The following is a 20553-nucleotide window of genomic DNA, read 5'->3' as shown; positions in this document are numbered from 1 at the left end:
GAAAAATAGATAGAGTTTTCCACTATGAATGAGAAGAAAAGCACAATACAATCTATAGAATCTCCAACTACAACCCCTAAATATAGATCCCAAAAGGTCCCAAACATATATGAGAAAGGTTTCCCAATTTGACAAGGACTATAGATTTTCCTTTCCCACATATATTAGGACAATGGGTTTTCCTAAATCTATAGGGACTATGGATTTCCTAAAAATACAAGGAAATAATTCAAGCCATAAATAATATCATGGTTAAGAGATTGCCACATGAGTTCAACTTCATAAAAAGGTAAGATAAAAGACTTTTGCGTCTAGCACTAGACTATTTACCGTTAAAAATGAATACTGGATATTTTGGAAAGTATGTATGCAATTCCTACCCAGTGCAGAACCTGGACTGTGTGCGATTTAACTTAGCGCGCAGTACTTAAGGCTTGACACACGAAGGCTTAAGATCTTTCAATGGAATATATTGGGAAAGATCTTGAGCCTTCTTGTGTCAAGCCTTAGGTACTGCTCAGTTAGATCGCACACGTTCCAGGTGTTAAGTAATTGTCCATATTTTCTTACCATAATCGGTTTTCCTATCTCATGAAAGAAATGATAACATATTTACAATAATTGGGTTTTTCTTTTCCTAGAAGAAAAATATAATTCTTCCATATTTGGCTAATCCCTTTTCTTGCAGGAAACGGTTTGGAGTTATATAAATTGAGGATCTGTCCTTCTCATTTAGTAGCATCCACAATGTAGCCATATGGAGTTTGAGAGTCGTATTTAGGGGGAGAACTTTACGGGATAAGTGTGTGTGTCACTTGTGTTTGCCTCTTCGTGGGGTTGTTCTCTCGATATTTTATACTCTCTTTTATATAGTGAATTGCTCATCTCCGCCGTGGATGCAGGTCAGTTGACCGAACCACATTATATATTTGTGCCTCTTTTGGTATATTTCTCTTTTGTTGTTGGATTTGTCGTCACTCAAAGTTTGCTTTGCTAGCTTCCGCATGACACCTGATTATTTCGATTCTAACACCAAGTTCTGTAGTGGGTAAGAATTGCGTACATACTCTCCAAAATCACCAATCCAGTATTGTGAAAACAAGTGGAGAGCATTTATATAGACCTTTATAAAATAAATTACGAACTAAGGTTTTCAGATTTGTTATCTATTTAATTGTCCTTTTGTATGATTTTACGATATCTTCAGCTCATGCGCTAACTTTTAGATTGAGTTGCGCCCAAGATATATTTTCTTCACATGGTATCAAATTCATATCCATCTCAATTTTAATTTGGTTTCTCGAATGTTAGGTCTTCATCCTGTGTTATAGTATTTACGCTCTAAATATTTAGCGGCTGGTTGTGGAAGGCAAGAGAAGGGGTAGAGGGCGACCTAAGAAGTATTGAGGAGAGGGGATCAGGCAGGATATGACGAGACTTCAGATTTCCAAGGACATGACACTTGATAGGAAGTTGTGGAGGTCGAGTATTACGGTTGTAGGCTAGGAAGTAGTTGAGTCTTGCGTTACTTTGTACCTTTGTGAGCCTAGTCCGGTGGGATTTTGTCTAAGAAAGCTAGGGGCAATGTCGTGTCTTACTATTTTCTATTTTCGACGCAGGATCCATTTAATAGCCATCGTTTTTGCTTTGCATTTTTATTCTGCATTTTATGTTCTTTTTTCCCTATGATCTCCGTGGTGAATCTAATATTCTCTCCTTTTGTCTTTTTATTATTTTGAGCCGAGGGTCTTTCGGAAACAACATATCTATCCCTTCGGGGTAGGGGTAAAGTTTGCGTACATACTACCCTCCCTAGACCCCACTTGTGAAATTTTACTGGGTTGTTGTTGTTGTTGTTGCAGTATATTCAGTCCATCAAGGGGATTGGGAGTGTTAAGTGTCTTCTCAACTCATGAACTAAATTAAAAGATTTAGTTAGGCTCTAGATCCCTTTTTCTACGCATCCTATTAGCGTAGAAAACGTGCATATTAGCTAGGAAATAACTAGGTGAATATGAATGATACAAAATGTTCATATTAGCTAGGAAAACAAGTAGTAATAAGGATTCTAATGCTAATTGTTGAACAACCATCCAAACAATATCACCTTTGAGCTTAAAGCAAGTTCACCTCTAATGAATTATTACGAACAGTTCAGGAAACTCCCAAGAATTGAAAAACAGAGGATCCGAAATTAGGAAAGTAGTACATAAAAGTAAAATTCTTAAGATTTTGAGATCCAAGACATAATAGCTATAGTCCCGGCCCCTTACAGTTTCTTTAATCACATTTCTCAATAATCTGAAAATGGATTAGCATAATTTTTACCTTTAGATAAGTCCATTCATTATAAAGCCACATAAGATTGTAGCAGCCCAAAAACTGGTGTGGACCTACTACAAGATAAGGTTCGAACTTAGCCCATAATATCTCGTGGATTGATACTAGGTAGCCATTTTTAAGCACATTGTTTAAAATATATCTACAGTTTACGATATATTTAAAAATTAGCCAATTTTATTCGAATTTAAGGACTCGATATCCTAGAGTTTAAACCTCAAAGTTCATACTTCAGAACATCGTGTCCTAAAGTTCGAAAATTATGTCTAGAAGTTCGAATCTTATGTCCTGAATTTTAAATTAGTAGCTTAAAATTCAAGACCACTAAGTCCTGAATTTTCAAATTCACGATACTTAGTCCTGAAGTTTGGTAAATTGGCTAATCTTTAAATACATTATAAATTATGGATATATTTTAAATAGCGAACTTAAAAATGGCTATAGTTGCACTTCATCCTAATGTCTCAGAGGGAACAACCCATCTGTCTCCTGTCGTTCGTTGTTACCTAAAAAACCAAGCCAAGTATTTTTTTACAGGAAATTTTCGTTCTTATACCATATAGGAAACTATATTACCAAATATGTCCATAGTTTGCATATTACCCTTCATGCTAATAGTATTCATACATAATATATACAATGCATTAAATAAGAAATCATTATAGCTGTAGGATTCCTTATTTAGGTGAGCTAAAAAAAAGGGAACTAAATATTTTCCAGATCTTCCAACGCAAATCACGCATAGTAATCACTATCGTCGACTTCGTTACAAAATTCTAGTACTCTGTTTTTTGCGCTAAACTCTGTTTCAACATTTTCTCTGATTTCACAAATCAAAATCGACAAAATCTTCTACAATTCTTCTGCAACAAAAGCAATTATGGAGAAAATACCAATTATGCTACAATCGAATAGGAATTGGGATAGCTATGTGAGATTTAGAGAATTCGAGGTCGATGGCATTGTAGTCGATGACGATGCGACTTATAGTCTATTGATTTCTACAATAGCACAGCAATTAATGATTGATACATCCGAAAAAATTATAGAAATCAAATACATTGTCAACGAGCATTGTCCTCCAATGGAAATTAGGAACGATATGGGTGTTCGTGTATACATGGAGACGAAAAAGGAAAACAAAAACTTAGGATCATATCCGCTATGTATAACTGTTCGCGATTTCAATATGGAATTGAGTATCACCAATGAGAACACAGCTGCAGGTGTGTGATGTTATTTTTCTATGAAATTCTGGTAATTTGTAAATGAACTACAAATTATTTACATTTTATCTACAAATAAACTACATATATATATCAGTATGGATTTCTGTAATATCTACAAAATTTCTACATTTATTCTACATTAAAACTACAAAAAAATTGAAAAATTAATATGAAATACTGAATTTCAACCTTTCTACAAATTTTCTACAAACTGGTAATAACAATATTTATATTTATTTTCATGCAGGTTCGTCTGGAATACTAAAGTTACTTGTTATGCCAACATCTCTGGTTATAGAGGAATATGAAAGTATAATAATAACAGATAGTACACCAAGTTCTATTGAAGTAGGACAAGTATACCAAGACAAGGAAACAATTGCAACTGCAATGAAGCATTATTCTGTCATGCACAAGTTCCAATTCAGGGTTAAAAGATCTAGTGCTAGAAGGTATGAACATATGAATAGTCAAATATTATTATTTTTTAAATTTTGTAGTTTATTTGTAATTTTTTACTTCTTCAGTTTTCCTTGTGATAATGTTTAGCAGAATTGTAGTTATATTGTATTTATATTGAATAATGTGATTGTTTAAGCTAAAACAAGTTTTTTTTTAATCTAAATTTTAACTCATTGTTTAAAATGTATTTATTTTGTAGCTATTGGCTGATATGTGTTGGTGAAAACTGTACATGGCACTTCAAGGCAACTAGCATAAATGATTCTGCAATGTTCAAGGTCAGAAATTTCGACAACCAGCACACATGCTCTTTAATGGACAATACATTCATACAACGCAAACCTACTACCATGGTAGTTGGTAGCATGATTATTTCAAAATATTCTGATCCTAAGACAATTTACACCCCAAAAGACATTCAATTTGACATGTTGTCTGAACATGGCATGAGTCTAACCTACATGCAAGCCTAGAGAGCAAAGGAAAATGCTTTACAGTTTTTAAGAGGTCATCCTGCTGACTCCTACAGCAAATTGCCTAGTTATTTGTATATTCTAGAGAAGACTTATCCGAGGTCTGTAGTTAAATTGAAGAAGACAGACGATGACTGCTTCTTATATGTATTTGTTACGATTTGTACGTCAATCAGTGGTTTGGAATATTGTAGGTCAGTTGTAGTAGTTGATGGGACCTTTTTAAAGTCAGCATACAAGGGAATAATGCTAACAGCCAGTACAATGGATGCAGCAGGTACTGAAGTTTTATTTGTAAAAATATTGTAGCTTGTATGTTTTTTTGTAGTACTTGCAGATTAATTGTAGATATATTGTAAAATAATTGTAGTTTGTATATATATGTCTTCTTCTGCATTTTTACTGCAGTCAATTAATTGCTTCTTGCCACATAATATAGGTACCATATTACCATTGGCATATGCTATAGTTGATTCAGAGAATGACGCATCATGGAAGTGGTTTTTTGAGCAATTCAAGCTCGCGCATGGTGAAAGACCAAATATGTGTGTTGTTTCGGATTAGAATGAGAGTATCTTGAAGGCAACATCTATTGTTTATCCCGGCATGCCACATTATTCTTGCATGTGGTATATTTGGACAAATATACGGGCAAAATTCAAGAAGGTACATCTTAAGTTAAGTGAATTATACTTTGCCACGGTGCGGTCATACACACATGATGAATTTAATGAAAGGATGTCAAAAATTGAGGAGATTGACTCCCGTGTTAAAGCATACTTATACGATATTGGATATTATAGATGGTCTCGAGTACATGCTACGGTAAACAGAACTTGGACTATGACATCAAACATTGTAGAGTCGTTGAATGTTGTAACAAAATATGCAAGAGAGTTGTCGATAGTAGAACTATTAGAGTATATGAGAACCCTTCTTGAACGTTGAACGAAATAAAAATTATTGAAAGCAAAGGGTACATTCACATACCTTGAATACAAATTCAACAAAGAGTTGGATGACAACAGAACATTGTCGCACAAACTTAGAGTAAGATCTGATTATTTATTGAATAAAATTCATAAACAGCATAATGTAAATATTTTGTATATAGCTTGATTTTAACCATACATGATTAGTTTTTTTGTTTGTAATGTACTCGTAGGTGAGGGCTTCAACAGACTACATCTATACAGTAATAGATGGTGTGCGGCGCTATATTGTTTGTCTTAAAAACAAGAAATGTAGTTGTGGGCAATTCCAGCTCGATGAACTACCTTGTCAACATGCTTTGGCTATTTTAAGACAAAGGGATAAGTCTTTTGAAGAATATTATTCTCTTTATTACACAAGGGCGAACCTCTTGTGTACGTATGAAATACCAGTAAATCCGCTGCCTGATGAGAGCAAATGGATTGTGCCACAACATATAACTGAAGAAGTAGTAAATCCACCTAAAGGAGGGAAAAGGCAGCCAGGAAGACCTCAAAAAGACAGATACAAAACATATGATGAAATAAATTCAAAGAAGTACAAGGTTTCATGCGGCAACTGCGGAGAAGAAGGGCATAACAAAAGATCTTGCAAGAATGCACCCAAATGAAATAAAATTTTATGTAGTTAACAGAATACTTCATAAAATTTGTTGGTTAGTTCTGGATAACAGATTTTGATGTGTAATCGTTGTTGTTTTTTTAAGATCATAATGTAGTTAGTTAGAATGTTTCTATACTGAGATAATACTTTCATTCAGTGATTTGTTTATGAATATTTTCTACATATATAATCTATTACTTTTTTACTATATATGGAATCTTTTACAAAGTTGTTAATGTGTTTTTGCAGTTTATCTATAATAAAACTACAAAAAAATACATTATCTGGAATTTACAGAGTATATACATTATAAATCTGCAGGAAATTAGTTAAAAACTTAAAATATTGTAGATGAAGAATTGTTTACATTGAAAAAATAAATATAAAAGAAACATAACATAATAACTAAAATAATCTACAAATTATCTACAAATACAACTACAAAAAAACTACAATATATGTGGATGACATAATATGTAGATTAAATTTCAGGTAGAAAGAAGTTTTATGGTGAAAATAATGTAGATCAGAATAAATATAGATTAGTTGCAAAGGATTTAAATGCTTTAAATAATGAAGATCAAGTACTGTACATATTCAACAAGTGAATATAAACCCAACAAACTGTTTCCATTTGTACTACTATATTGGATAAGAAAAAGGAAACAAAGGCTACTATAATTGTGGCACAAGTCTGCTACAATTAAAACATAATAAATTGTTCAAAAACTTGTCTACCATTTATCTTATAAACTAGCATCAACTACACAATTATAATACATGATTCATTCCAAACATTACAACTACTTCTTCTTCCTCTAGACTCTTGTTTTCTCATTCAAAGCTGGTGCACCTTTCCTCCTTGCCAATTTGTCTGTCACCTCACTATCATTAATTGCCCCAAGCTCCTGCTTCTTTCTAGCATAGTCTCAAAGTAGTGCTCCATAACATCTACAGTGTTGGTCAATATCAGAAAGGTCTTCTGAAGGAATGGATAATTCTCCAATACTAACATACTCTGCAAAGGCAGCAACAAATACACCACAATCGCTGCAAAAGATTAAAAAATGTCAATATTTACCAAACCATCAGATAAAAAAAGATTAAATGTAAAGAAAGAAAGAAGTTTTTTGTTACAGTGATCCTTCTTTTTGATGTGGTATCTCTCCGACGATCCACTGAATGTTAAGAGAGTCGGTAATAGGTTTCTCAATGTATGCTTTTGTATTCTTGAAGTTGATGTCTTTACGCTTCCCATAAAACCCGGTGCATGACAAATACAAAGGGATAATAATAGAAAACTTGTTGACACAAGATTAAACAATAGGGTAATTGTGTGAAGAGACCATGGAATCATACGCATAAAGACACCTTTCTGCAATGTCAAAAACAACCAACACCCAGTGAAATTTTTCTACAATGTTGATGGGCATGATGACATAATCAACTTCATCTCATGCAACATTTGCGAGTAGTTTTATACCCCAATATATATTCTGCTACAACATCCTGGGGTTTGACAACAGAAAACTTCTTTTCTTGAGGAGAATTTTTGAACTTTTCATAAATCTGATCAATCTTAGTCTTGAACACACAATCTGTTGTAGTTAATCTGGTGTTGTTGTGGGGGCCATACTTGCCTCTTTTTCTCAAGTAATACATTATAACATTAATGTGCTGCAGCAAAAATAGATTCCATTTATTCTACATGTTATCTCAAAATATTCTACACAAAACTACAAATAACTACAATACATCTACAATCAGAATACAAAGCATCTACTCATTCAGAATAAAAAATATTTACAATTTATCTACAAAATATCTACAAATTAAATACATTGAATCTTACCGAGTCATTAAGGACTTGTCCTGGGTGTGCAAGGGAAAAGAACCACTCCTTTTTGTCAACCTTTTTAACTCCAAGATCCAACCATGGCTTAATTTGGTTGTCCTTTATAGAATACGGAGCCTTCCTCCTATATAAACAAATAGAAATTAAAATAAAATTGTTGAATGAAGTTGATGTGTAAAAGATGAATACCTAATTAAAAGTGTCAAATTGTGCAACCTAACCTCTTTAGACCTGTGTCGGTACCGTTGTATAACCACTTGTGGAATTGATCCAACAACTCACGGTCTACATTTTGACCAATAACACTAGTAAACGGGTGCTTGAGGTGAAATATTTGAGGTCCAACCGAGGTTCTGCCACCAGAACTGTATAATGGGAGAAATGGTGATCAGGCATGCTTTCCTGGCTACCTTGTTCTACCTTGATGCATGGGTGTTGTTTCATCTTGTATAGGCTTGCCGAACTTAACCAACTGGGAGAAGTTATCAGGCAGCTCGAAATCATCAAGCATAACCTCCTTCTTCTCACCTCCAGATTCTTCTGAATCACCTACATTCACATACTCTGCCTCTTCACCTACATTGTCATCTTTCGGATTCTGTTGTTCTGTTTGAGCTGCTACTGTCACTCCGTGAATTGGAGATTGTGCATACATATCTTCCCTCTCTGAAACACCATGTATATATAACTTCATAGAATGGTAAAAATATTGAAACAAAAAGAAAATATCTCTGAATACAATTTCAAACCTGTATTCTCTTCATCACAGCCCCTTCAAAATGTGTATATAAATCAACACGTGCTGGATGATTTTCTTCACCATATGCACATTCAACATGCTCTTTTTTAAAAAAAATTTTTAATTAAAAATGTTAAGTAATACTGGATAGTATTAGCTTGAAAACTTATGAAGATATGAAGTATCTACATAAATCTGTATTGCTGCGTAGGTAAGCAAGCTGGATTTAATTGTATTATTGTGTATATATAATGTATTCAAATTGTAGTTATGTTGTAGATAATTTGTAGATATTTCATAGATATTTTGTATATAATTGTAGATATACCAGAGATATATTATAGATACCTGTTTTGCTGGGGCTGACCTGCACTGTTTCACCACTATTGAACTGAAATTGCTTGATTGTTCTTGTCTTTTGGTTGGTCAGTATTTTTTGTTAAACTCCCAACAAACTGTAATTTTATATTAGTTAGGATATATATTTTAGAGGCGACATAAATAGTTTTGTTAATATGATTAAGATTCAAATGTTACCTTTGAATCAACTTGATCATTTGGATTGTTTATCACCTGCAAAACAGTCTTGACTGAATCCTTTATTAGGTCTCGAAGGCTACCTAATTCTTCAAATACATTTTTTCTTAATTTTTCAAGCTTTTCATCGACCTACATAATAAGAAAAATACATAGTTACCTTCAAAAATATGTATTAAAATACAGATACACTATTATATAAAAATCAGAATGCTTTATTGGAACTACATGTTACCTTCTCAACACCTCTTTTTAACTTTTTTATTTTATGAAGAATAGACTCCTTTTCCTCTTTTCCAATTGATTCTTTGGGTACCAATGGAGGAGCATCAACTTTTGGATTCTCAGAAACATGTTCAACCTCTTCAATTGTGTACTCAACTTTATCAGGCAAATACATCACTGAAAGCTCTTCAGGTGATTCATTTATGTGGTGAACTGAATAATAAAAAAAAATTAGCTTGTTTAAGGCAGAATATGTATACAAAATATAGATATTTTGTAGATACATTGTATTATGATAAATAAAGACCATTTACCTTCATCCGTTCAGGCTTGATCATTTTGTCTTCAATTGCAGCTAACCAAATCTGACCCTTAGCAGCTGACCAGTTTAGTATGTGAGGGATTGAATTAGAAATCTTTGTAGCTATATCAATGTTGACGGAGGAACAACACTCATACAACCATACTTGCATGGCTAGTGGAAATCCTCGAATGAGATAAGAATGAACGAAAGGATTTAGCCTGTGCCTGACAGATTCAATCAATTGTCTGTAAGACTGAACACCCCATGGAAATGACTCGTACTGACCGGATTCAATCAAATAAAACCTAAAATGATCTACCAACCCAATATGGTCTCTCTCTGAAGGACAAATGAAGTATTCTATGAGATATAGAATACATAACTTGACTGCATCCTCATCATTGACCCAACTTTTGGTTGTTACTATCTGTTTTAGGTATGTCTTCTCCACTTTTACTTTGTTTGGAAAGTAACTACTCATTAACTTACTGACATAACTAGGAGTGTAACCAAAGTCTGTCACCTCAGTATGACATCTAAGACCAGTTATTACTGCAAACTCTCTCAATCCAAAATTTAACCTATCACCTTTTAACTCAGCTGAAAAATAGGAAGCATCAGATGATTTCAATTCATACTTCATAAGAAGATGAATAACTTGATTTTGCATGCATAAATTGGAAAATGACAGTAAATAACCAAAGCATGTCTTCTTGAACAGCTTCAAACCATTTGGAGACAAAAGCGCTTTAATTTGGCTAGGAATGCTAGTGTCACATAATGTCTCGAATCTAAGCACCCCATAATCAACATTATGGGATGCAAAAGAATGTCCATTCTGCAAAATTCAACAAATGTAATCTAACATTAATACAGTAATTAAAAAGCACTGATACATTTGTATGTTTCTACAAAATAATTTCAAAATTATACAATATAACAACAATATTAAAATAGATCAACAAATCTACAATTAAACAACAAAATTAAGACAAATAATCTCACATAATTTCAGTGCTTAAAAACATAGATACATATGCAATTTATATACAATATTTCTACAAAAATCTACAAATCAAAAAAATCACAGATTATGTAGATTTTTAACAACTAAAACAGGTGCAATAAGTAGTGAAAAAATTAAAAAATTCTTACCTTCACCAGTGAGTGTTTTCGAACATTTTTTGGAGTTTTAACACTAAGGGCTTTTTTTGAATTTTTCTTCTTTTTGGGAGTTTTTGAACTGGGATCCACCTTAGCTTTCTTTCCAGGTTTACTGATAGACACATCTTCTACAAAATCATCATGTAGAACTATCCCTTTTCGTTTCCTATCCGCTTGTTTGATTGTCATCGAATATTCTCCAACATCGAAATCATATTTTTGTTTAGTTCTAGCTTCAACCCTGATTTGACGCGGAGAAACACTATGCTTCATATCTACAATTGCATGTGCAGATTTCCCTTGCTTTTGGGGTGAATGTGGTGATAATACACCCAAATCGAAAGAAGGTACATCAGATTCTATATCTTTTTTAGGGTTGTGTTTTGAAGCTTTGTTCTTCTTCATTGAGAAATTTTGAAGCTGAAGGTAAATGTGTGTATGAACGAAATTGAAGATTTGACTTCAATTTTGACTGATTTTGTAGAAGAAAAACCTTGAATTGGACGTTAATGGTAGATGATTACCTTTGTTTTCCTGGTTTTAGCAGAGGGAATAATGGCTAGAATCGTGTGTGTATCATGATACGTGAATGAGGTTGTGGGTTCAGGAGAAAGAAACGTGGGGGGTGGGGGGGGGATATGGAGGAATATACGGTACCATTAATTTAGGAGAGATATAAGGTACAATTAATGTAGAGTTAAAACACCTTATGATATAGAATTGATAATTAGGTATACTAAATGTAATTAAATCAAACCTTAAATATTGAGGATAATATAGTTTCTTATATGATATAGGAATATAAAAATTTCATTTTTTGCTCTATCTATTCAGTAAAGCTCTTATGTCTTAAGTTTGAATTATTAAATTAATTATATATTTTTCATCTGAATCTTGGTATCTGTCAAATCAGTGAAGGAAAAACTTTAGATGTATGCACATATATTCAAAAAAAATTATGTAGTAATATTTTCTCAAACATTCCCAAGAAATGCATCACCAAATGGACATTATTGTCGAGAAACGCACCACAACACTCAGTCGAAAAATTTATTTATACCGTTGATTATGACTGTACATGTTTCAGTTAATTTTGTAGGCCAGTTTGCTGGGCTTAAAAGTCACAAATATTGGCTCAAAACCCAATAAAATAGAAGTGAGGCTCCATTTATTTATAAAAAAAAAAAAAAAGAGAAAAAGCGAGACTCGAGAGGTGGTAAAGGAAGAATAATTGAAAAAAAAAAAAGTAAAAATAAGAAACACATAGATAGGTGCCAGTGTCATAAAAGAAGAAAACTCTCAAAGTCTCAAAGTTTCAACCAACCAAAATGGCTTTCTGCTTCGCTATTTTTACTTGTTAATCCATGATGTTAATTTTCTAATTCACAAAATCTGCTTCGTTAATTTCAAACCTTAATTCTATTTCTAGTTTCTCAATCTCTAAGTTGCTTTCCCCTAATTCTTACAATTTCATTTGCAGAGAAACCCTAAATCCCCAATTCCTTTAGATCGGTGATTAAAGAGCTGATCGTTCGATTTCGGATTTTAATCGGGTTTAGGAAGTTAGAATATTCTGTCGGCGGCGGGTGAGTTTAGGGAATTGAGAGAGAAAATGAGTGCACAGAAGAAGAGAAATTTCCAGATAGAGGCGTTTAAGCATCGGGTCGTTGTGGATCCGAAATATGCTGAAAAAACATGGAAGATCCTAGAGCATGCGATTCATGAGATTTACAATCACAACGCCAGTGGTCTTAGTTTCGAAGAGCTCTATAGGTTTGCTTGCTTCCTCTTCCTTCGTTTTATTTTATTTCATAAGATTTTCATTTGTGAATTTGCTGTCTTTTTAAGCTGTTTGATTTAGCGCAGAAGTAATTGCCTGTGTTTGAGGAGTAAGTAACATAGAAGCTTCGTGTCTTGTACCGTGGCTTATGTTATGACTACAACTAAGTATTATACAAAGTTACAAACTAGAAAAGTGATTAGCTATTGTAGATATAACTGCTATCTGTCGTGTTGCATAGTTTCAATTTGAGCAAATTCACTTGCTATTTCTTGTTTGTCCTGGCCTCCCTTACCCAATAATGCTTGGCCATGGAGGATAACTTTTGTTCCCATAATTGTGTCAAGGACTCAAAACTATAGCATCAAAGCTAGTATATAGATTCTTTTTTGATGACGGTGGTGTCAAGGCAAACTTACGTGCACCTCGACTATTCCACCAGGTACCTCGACTATTCCACCAGCTCAAATACTAGGTAACTTTGCTCACCAAGACTTGGGCAGTACTAATATATAGAGTTTTACAAGTTCATTGCTAGGAGTCCTTTTAATCTGTTTGTAGGTCAGTTGAAAATTAGGGAAACTTTACTGTTACAGAACTCTAGATTATTGAATGTTGGTATATGCTTTTCTCTTTATTACTTCTTCCTTCCACCCAATCAGGCTCCTTTCTCTGCTGACGGTAGTGAAGGATTTGTGGTCACAATTTTGACCATAATTTTATTAGCATACACTCAAGGTTAGATTGGCATTGATGCAACATAAAAGCTGATACGCCAGGCTGGTTGGGTCAATGAGGATGTTCTTTTATTTGTTGAGAGGAAAAGAAATTTCCTCGAGTTTAATCGATGTAGTTATTTTGCGTGACTATATTTGTATGAGGGGAAGCAAATGCAATTTGATATAGAGATACTATTCTGTCGTTTAGGTGGATACATGCACAGCCTATAGTAGATTCACACAGACACTTATGTCATAAGAGGGATAGAGCTAAGAAGCATAACCCAATTCTTGAAGCTTGAACTTAGATTTTTTTTTTTTTGATGACCGAGAAATCCGTCTGGGGCCGATCCTTTGGACCAACCGCAGCCTTCGAAACTCGGTGGATAATGGGCCCGCCCCTCTACCCTTGAACGTAAACTTAGATTTTAATAAGTGGAATGTATATCTTTTGTAGTTTTGTTAAAGGCCTCTCTCTCTCAGTTATACTTCTAAATAGCAATGTGATAAACTGATATTTTATACAGAAATATTCTTCTCTTTTAAGTGCACACTATTAGAATTGTCCATGTTCTTTTAGTGCAAAGTGTTAGATGTGTCCATGTACTTTAAGTCCTAAGTGTTATCTGTCCAGTTTATTCAGGTAGGTATGGCGTAGGTAGCTTAGAACTTATCATAAAAAGAAAAATAATATGCCAGTGGTTTAGGAACAGATACAGTAGATATGTCTATTGTATACTTGATTTAGTCTGATTGTGTCATTATTGTTGTTGATGGCAAAGCTAAAACATGTTAGCTTGTTTGCCAACTGTTTTGGTGCATAAACCATAAAGCTTTCCAGTTGGCATGAACACATAATTTCCTAGATATCACATCACATACCATTTCTTGGGAATGAGGGTTTAGATGTTTATAGAATTACTGCCCTTAATCATTCTCTTCCATAATTGATCTCTAGTGACAAGCTTTATTTCTTATAACTCTTAAAGGAGAAGATCCGCCACCTTTATTTAATAAAGCTCTTGCTTAACAACGTGACCATGTATAACCTATTACTTTCTTCAATCTAAACCTAGCTTTACTTTGCATAGCCAGCTATATTACTTTGATGTTCTTAGTATCTGGCATCTGCAGAAATGCATATAACATGGTCCTACACAAATTTGGGGAGAAGCTCTATTCAGGACTTGTATCAACTATGACATCACATTTGAAGGAAATTGCAAAATCTATTGAAGCTGCTCAGGGAGGTTTGTTTCTGGAAGAACTGAATCGAAAATGGGCAGAGCATAACAAGGCATTGCAAATGATTCGAGATATTTTAATGTATATGGATAGAACTTTCATTCCCAGTACACATAAAACACCTGTTCATGAGCTTGGTTTGAATTTATGGAGAGACCATATCATCCACTCTAGCAAAATCCAGAAAAGGCTTCAGGACACACTTCTTGAACTTGTTCAGCATGAGAGGACTGGTGAAGTGATAAACAGGGGTTTGATGAGGAATGTAATAAAAATGCTAATGGATTTAGGTTCTTCAGTATACCAAGAAGACTTTGAAAAGCCTTTCCTTGAAGTCTCAGCAGATTTTTATCGGCTTGAGTCTCAGCAATTCATTGAGTGCTGTGATTGTGGGGATTATCTGAAGAAAGCTGAGAAACGTCTCAATGAAGAGATTGAAAGAGTGTCCCACTATTTGGATGCAAAAAGTGAATCCAAAATTACTAATGTGGTGGAGAAAGAGATGATCGAAAGCCACATGCACAGGTTGGTTCATATGGAGAACTCAGGCTTAGTGAATATGATCGTAGATGACAAGTATGAAGATTTAGGAAGGATGTACAACTTGTTCCGTAGAGTGCCAACTGGACTTGCACTGATTAGAGATGTCATGACATCTCATATTAGAGAAATTGGTAAGCAGCTTGTCACTGATCCAGAAAGGTTAAAGGATCCTGTAGACTTTGTGCAGAGGCTTTTGGATGAAAAGGATAAGCATGATAAGATCATAAGTTCAGCATTTAACAATGACAAAACATTCCAGAATGCCCTCAATTCCTCATTTGAGTACTTTATTAATCTGAATCCACGATCACCAGAGTTCATTTCCTTATTTGTGGATGACAAACTTCGGAAAGGGCTGAAAGGGGTTACTGAGGAGGATGTAGAGATTGTATTGGATAAAGTGATGATGCTTTTCCGCTACCTTCAGGAGAAAGATGTGTTTGAGAAGTACTACAAGCAGCACTTAGCAAAGAGACTTCTCTCAGGCAAGACAGTATCTGATGACGCGGAGAGAAGTTTGATAGTTAAGCTTAAAACAGAATGCGGGTACCAGTTCACATCAAAACTGGAAGGCATGTTTACTGACATGAAGACCTCACAAGATACAATGCAGGGTTTTCATGCTGCTGTGGGTGCTGAGATCGCAGATGGTCCTTCACTCACAGTCCAGGTCCTTACTACTGGGTCCTGGCCAACACAGTCCGTCACTACTTGCAATCTTCCTCCTGAAATTTTGGGGGTCTGTGATAAGTTCAAGACATACTATCTCGGCACTCATACAGGTAGGAGGTTGTCATGGCAGACAAATATGGGGACTGCTGATTTGAAAGCTACATTTGGAAAGGGACAGAAGCATGAACTTAACGTTTCCACTTACCAGATGTGCATCCTTATGCTGTTCAACAATGCTGATCGGTTGAGTTACAAAGAAATTGAGCAGGCTACAGAAATACCAGCTTCAGATTTAAAGAGGTGCTTACAATCTCTTGCATGCGTTAAGGGGAAGAATGTTTTGAGGAAGGAACCAATGAGCAAGGATATTGCTGAGGATGATGCTTTTTACTTCAATGATAAATTCTCTAGCAAGTTCTACAAGGTAAAGATAGGTACTGTTGTTGCACAAAAGGAGTCGGAGCCTGAAAAACAGGAGACTAGACAGAGAGTGGAGGAGGACCGGAAACCACAGATTGAGGCAGCAATAGTCAGAATCATGAAATCTCGGAGGGTGCTCGATCACAACAATATAGTTGCTGAGGTCACGAAGCAGCTAAATTCTCGCTTCCTGCCAAACCCAGTTGTCATAAAGAAACGAATTGAGTCTTTGATTGAGCGGGAGTTCTTGGAGAGAGATAAAACAGACAGGAAGTTATATCGTTACCTGGCTTGAAGAAACCACAGGCACTGAACCCGTGATTTTATCGGGGCTTGTTAGGCCTTAACTGGTGAAAATGTAAGTTTGAATGTTTTGTCAAGTCACTTGATGCCCAGATGGGCTTTATTGACAGTTTGTTGGTTCAATGCATCCACTTTATTTCTACTTTTTCCTCCTTGTTTTCAATACGAGATCCAAAGAGACTTCTGAACCTTATAGCCCAGCTGCGAGCCTAGGCCTTTCAAAGCTTGACAGAATCTATATTTGAAATTTTCACTTTGTCCCATGCATTATTCTGCTATGAATGGCTGATTCTAGGAGATAATAGTGGCTAACTGAAATGGTTTAATGTTAATAGATGCTATACATGCTCAGTTAAGAAGTTAATTATGGTGTTTTTTATGTCAAAAAGGTCCAGAATTTTTTAGCCCTTTATGAGCTATCCTGCATTTTTTTGTACAGAGGATAAACGCAGACAGAAGGGAACCTCAGTAGGGACTAGGGAGTAATAATCTTCTCGCTGAGTTGTTCTACTGAAGAAATTAAAGTATAAAACTTGGCCTGGACCTCAACCTCAAAGAATAAAAGTTGAGATGGGGAAAACACGTAAATAATCTTATGATACGTCTTTTATTGAAAACAAAGAACAAAATAAGACTTCCAAACATTAGGTGTTTATTGTATAGTTCAAATACTATAATATATTGATGTATCTTGGAGAACAATTATATGAAGCTTTGGTTGATAAATTTAATTAAGGTGTGAGAAAAGAACTTTACGTGGTGATAGTAGTAGTTAAAAGTCAAGCGGCTGAGACAAGCTTTTCACATATAAGCTAAGATTTTCATTTGGTGCGTTTGGGATGACGTAAAATGTTTTACTTTGAGAATTAGTTTCTGGGTTCAATTTCTTCCCGTGTTAGTGATATATTTGTGATAGTTTTGAATGTTAAAGATTGAATAATATATTTATTGTTGGTTGAACTTGAAGTAAATAATAATGCAAGAGAAATATGACTTACGCCAATCAGTGACGGAAGTCAAGTTTTTTATTTTTTTATTTTTGGTGCAACATTTAACATATATAACCAAATAATAGAAACCAATATAATCAGGAAAAAAATTTACATCATATCAAACACATTCGAGTAAACATAATACAAAGAGTTTCTGAGAAGAATTAAGAGGCATACATCAATAATATTTTGGCATCGGGATTCATTACGAAACTCTTAATCTTAAGTAATAACTGTTAAACCTGCTACTAATTGAGTTAGTATTCACGTGAACAGTTCTTCACAATAAAAAGCTCGTTCTCTTCCTGAATTCCTTCCTTCAACCAGCAAAGTTCCAAAATGAGGAAAGGAATGAAAAACTTGTGTCCATTATTTTACTAAATTTAGTAACAAAACGACATCCTAAAGGAGGAAATGAGGAATTAAAAGACCAAATTTCCGCAAAAAGTTATGTCCAACACGCTATTCATGTTCCAAGTATAATCTTGTCCACAAGCACCCACAAACTACTATAAATACTCAACTCCATTTCCACTTCTACATCATAACCTTGAAGTTAAAAGCAAATAAAAAACAAGAATTAAGCAGACAAAAAAAGATGAAGGGTGTTGCAGTGGTAACTTTGTTAATGGTGCTAGCTTTGGTGAAGTTAGGGGAAGCCATTAATTGTGGCCAAGTTGATGCAACATTAGTGCCTTGTGTACCTTACTTAACACAAGGTGGAAATCCAACAGGGCCATGTTGTGATGGAGTGAAAAGACTAATTGCAATGACTCCAACTCAACAAGATAGGCAAGATGCTTGTGAATGTATGAAGACTGCTGCTGCTCGCTATACTAATCTTAAACCAGATGCTGCAACCAACTTACCATCACGCTGTGGTGTTACAACCAATATCCCCATCTCTCCTACTACTAACTGCAAAAGGTACGCAATTCACGTTTATATACGATGATTATATTTTTGTGATTGCATGAGTTTAAATTTTATATGTTGATAGTATTATATCATTTGTAAAGTAATTACGTGTATTAAACTACACCTGATAATTTAAAAGAATATATAATGCCAATGTACTACAACAAGGACAATAATAACTCATCAATATCGACAAACGAGTTGGAGTCTGCTCGATGAATCCTCACTGACCATATCGCTTCGTTTCATTCAAGCTCATCTCAGTATAATATTATGTACAAAATAAGAATAAATAAATAAAAGATACTAGCTTTTCTTGAGCATATAAATCTCAGATATGACAAACACTCTAAGAAAACATTAGATGGAAAATAAACCTAATTAACATGACCAAAACTTAAAATATATATCTTCCGTTATGTCCTATTTTTGAATTTTGTTCTTTGTCTAGAGTTTTTATCTATCGCTATTATTGTTTACGTTTCATTGGTTTTGGCCATTTCAGCTGGTTTCTGACTACGCTCTCTTTATTTCTAACTTCTTGCAGCATTCCTTGAGATCATGCAAGGATCTAATTATGCAACAGAAATAGTATGAGAGGAAGCTGTTATCAATGCAATTTAAGTTGAAAATAATGAGTGCAATAGTTGTACTCAAAGTTTCTCTCCTATTTGTGTATGCATGTATTAATATTACAAAAGTAAATATGATCTATGCTCTTTGTTATCTCTTACTCTTTCCCCATCGTGCGATTAGTTTTACTACTGTTATTATCATTGTTCTTTTCGCATTTCCCCCTTTATTGTTTTACTAATTAATTGCTAACCGATATTACTAAATATACGATTACCATTTTCAAATTTTTACCTTATCATCTAAAGCGAAGCTCTTGTCCAGATTGCCTTCATATTGATCCACATGTACATAGTTTTATTTTTAATACCGAAAGTTTCCAAATGGCATGTAAGATATATCCAAGTGATTCTTTTGCCCTTTGGGCTAGCTAGGAAATAGACAATAATATTACTATTTCCAAATTTTATTTTTGGATAAACATTGAGGATCAGTGAATAAAATATAATAAGCTAATTGAGAAGAAGGGGATAGTCTGGACTATAGGATACATCACAAAGATCAATCTTTTCTCTCTTCTTCTTCTTTGGCCTCATGGAGGATGTACTTAGAAAACTATGTCACTAGAGTAGTCTTCAGTTATATTAGCATTACAAATTTTACTAATTAATAATACTAAAAAATTTAAGTTGGATTACAATTTCAAAGTCGAACCTATAAAGTTTAAATTCTAGATACGCTTTTGCATGCGCACTCTTTTGGAGGCTTGCTGAACTATAGTGTATAAAGTTTTCCATCGCGTAACGAGCTGGAGTTCCTGTCAATTGACTCAAGCTCAATGCTCACAATCATTGCAATATATTAACAAGAAAAAAAAAACCATCAATTAAGAACTAATAGCTTATTTTTTGAAAATGATTGGCTGTTTGGATTATTAGGCATTTGAGAAAAGAAAAAAAGAAAAAAACAAAGATTAATATATTGGGTGTACATGTTGGCCAAACACTCCAATTGTTTAGGGATCTACTAATTTCAAAGTGCTAATTATTCTATCACAATCCTTCAAAAGACTACATAGAAGATATGTACATAATCAGATCATTTGTAAGGTAATTACAAATATATATATCTATGATTAGTATTAATTAATAACTAGTACTCCTTGCTGTCGCATATTAAACTACATTGGTATTATAATAACATAGAACGACTTAAATCCTAATGCAAACGCCAAAAAGGAAGTTAAATACCTGTGACGCAACATGATAATGTTGCGGCTAGTTATATCTTCAGGTATAGATGAATGTGAATAGAGGTTATAATCTTGGTGATGCTGTTCATGTTAACATCAAGACATGGTTCTTTCTACAATAATTTGTGTGTTACATTCTGTTCTTTTCACTAATCAAACCATAAATCTAATAAACATGGGTCCTCTAGAAACTGTAATTTTGTACTATTATG

The 20553-nt window shown here is 34.2% G+C and overlaps 2 protein-coding genes across 3 annotated transcripts; both read left to right on the top strand.

The window, feature by feature from the left end:
• Positions 1–12128: 12128 nt before the first annotated feature.
• Positions 12129–16748, top strand: LOC107768960 (cullin-3A-like). Of its 2 annotated transcripts, none has more exons than XM_016588144.2 (2): positions 12129–12697; positions 14558–16748. In XM_016588144.2, the coding sequence occupies exons 1-2, from the start codon at positions 12537–12539 to the stop codon at positions 16596–16598; spliced, it is 2202 nt and encodes a 733-aa protein (XP_016443630.1). In that variant the 5' UTR covers positions 12129–12536; the 3' UTR covers positions 16599–16748. The 2 variants fall into 2 exon arrangements, with proteins under 2 accessions (XP_016443630.1, XP_075106574.1); XM_075250473.1 differs by having other exon boundaries at positions 12169–12697; positions 14542–16748.
• A 1403-nt stretch (positions 16749–18151) lies between these two features.
• Positions 18152–19242, top strand: LOC107768937 (non-specific lipid-transfer protein A-like). Its single transcript, XM_016588113.2, has 2 exons — positions 18152–18525; positions 19064–19242. The coding sequence occupies exons 1-2, from the start codon at positions 18197–18199 to the stop codon at positions 19071–19073; spliced, it is 339 nt and encodes a 112-aa protein (XP_016443599.1). The 5' UTR covers positions 18152–18196; the 3' UTR covers positions 19074–19242.
• Positions 19243–20553: the final 1311 nt, after the last annotated feature.

The sequence above is a fragment of the Nicotiana tabacum genome, chromosome 3, assembly GCF_000715075.1.
Source record: "Nicotiana tabacum cultivar K326 chromosome 3, ASM71507v2, whole genome shotgun sequence".
NCBI classification, from domain to species: domain Eukaryota; kingdom Viridiplantae; phylum Streptophyta; class Magnoliopsida; order Solanales; family Solanaceae; genus Nicotiana; species Nicotiana tabacum.
Note: the sequence above shows the minus strand (reverse complement) of the source record. Positions and strands in the feature narration are given on the sequence as shown.

What these genes read in the sequence shown, in the direction of transcription:
- LOC107768960 (XM_016588144.2), top strand. Translation starts at nt 12,537, where the DNA reads ATGAGTGCACAGAAGAAGAGAAATTTCCAGATAGAGGCGTTTAAGCAT. An exon ending in AGTTTCGAAGAGCTCTATAG is followed by an intron (nt 12,698 to 14,557) that starts GTTTGCTTGCTT and finishes TGGCATCTGCAG; the next exon opens with AAATGCATATAACATGGTCC.
- LOC107768937 (XM_016588113.2), top strand. Translation starts at nt 18,197, where the DNA reads ATGAAGGGTGTTGCAGTGGTAACTTTGTTAATGGTGCTAGCTTTGGTG.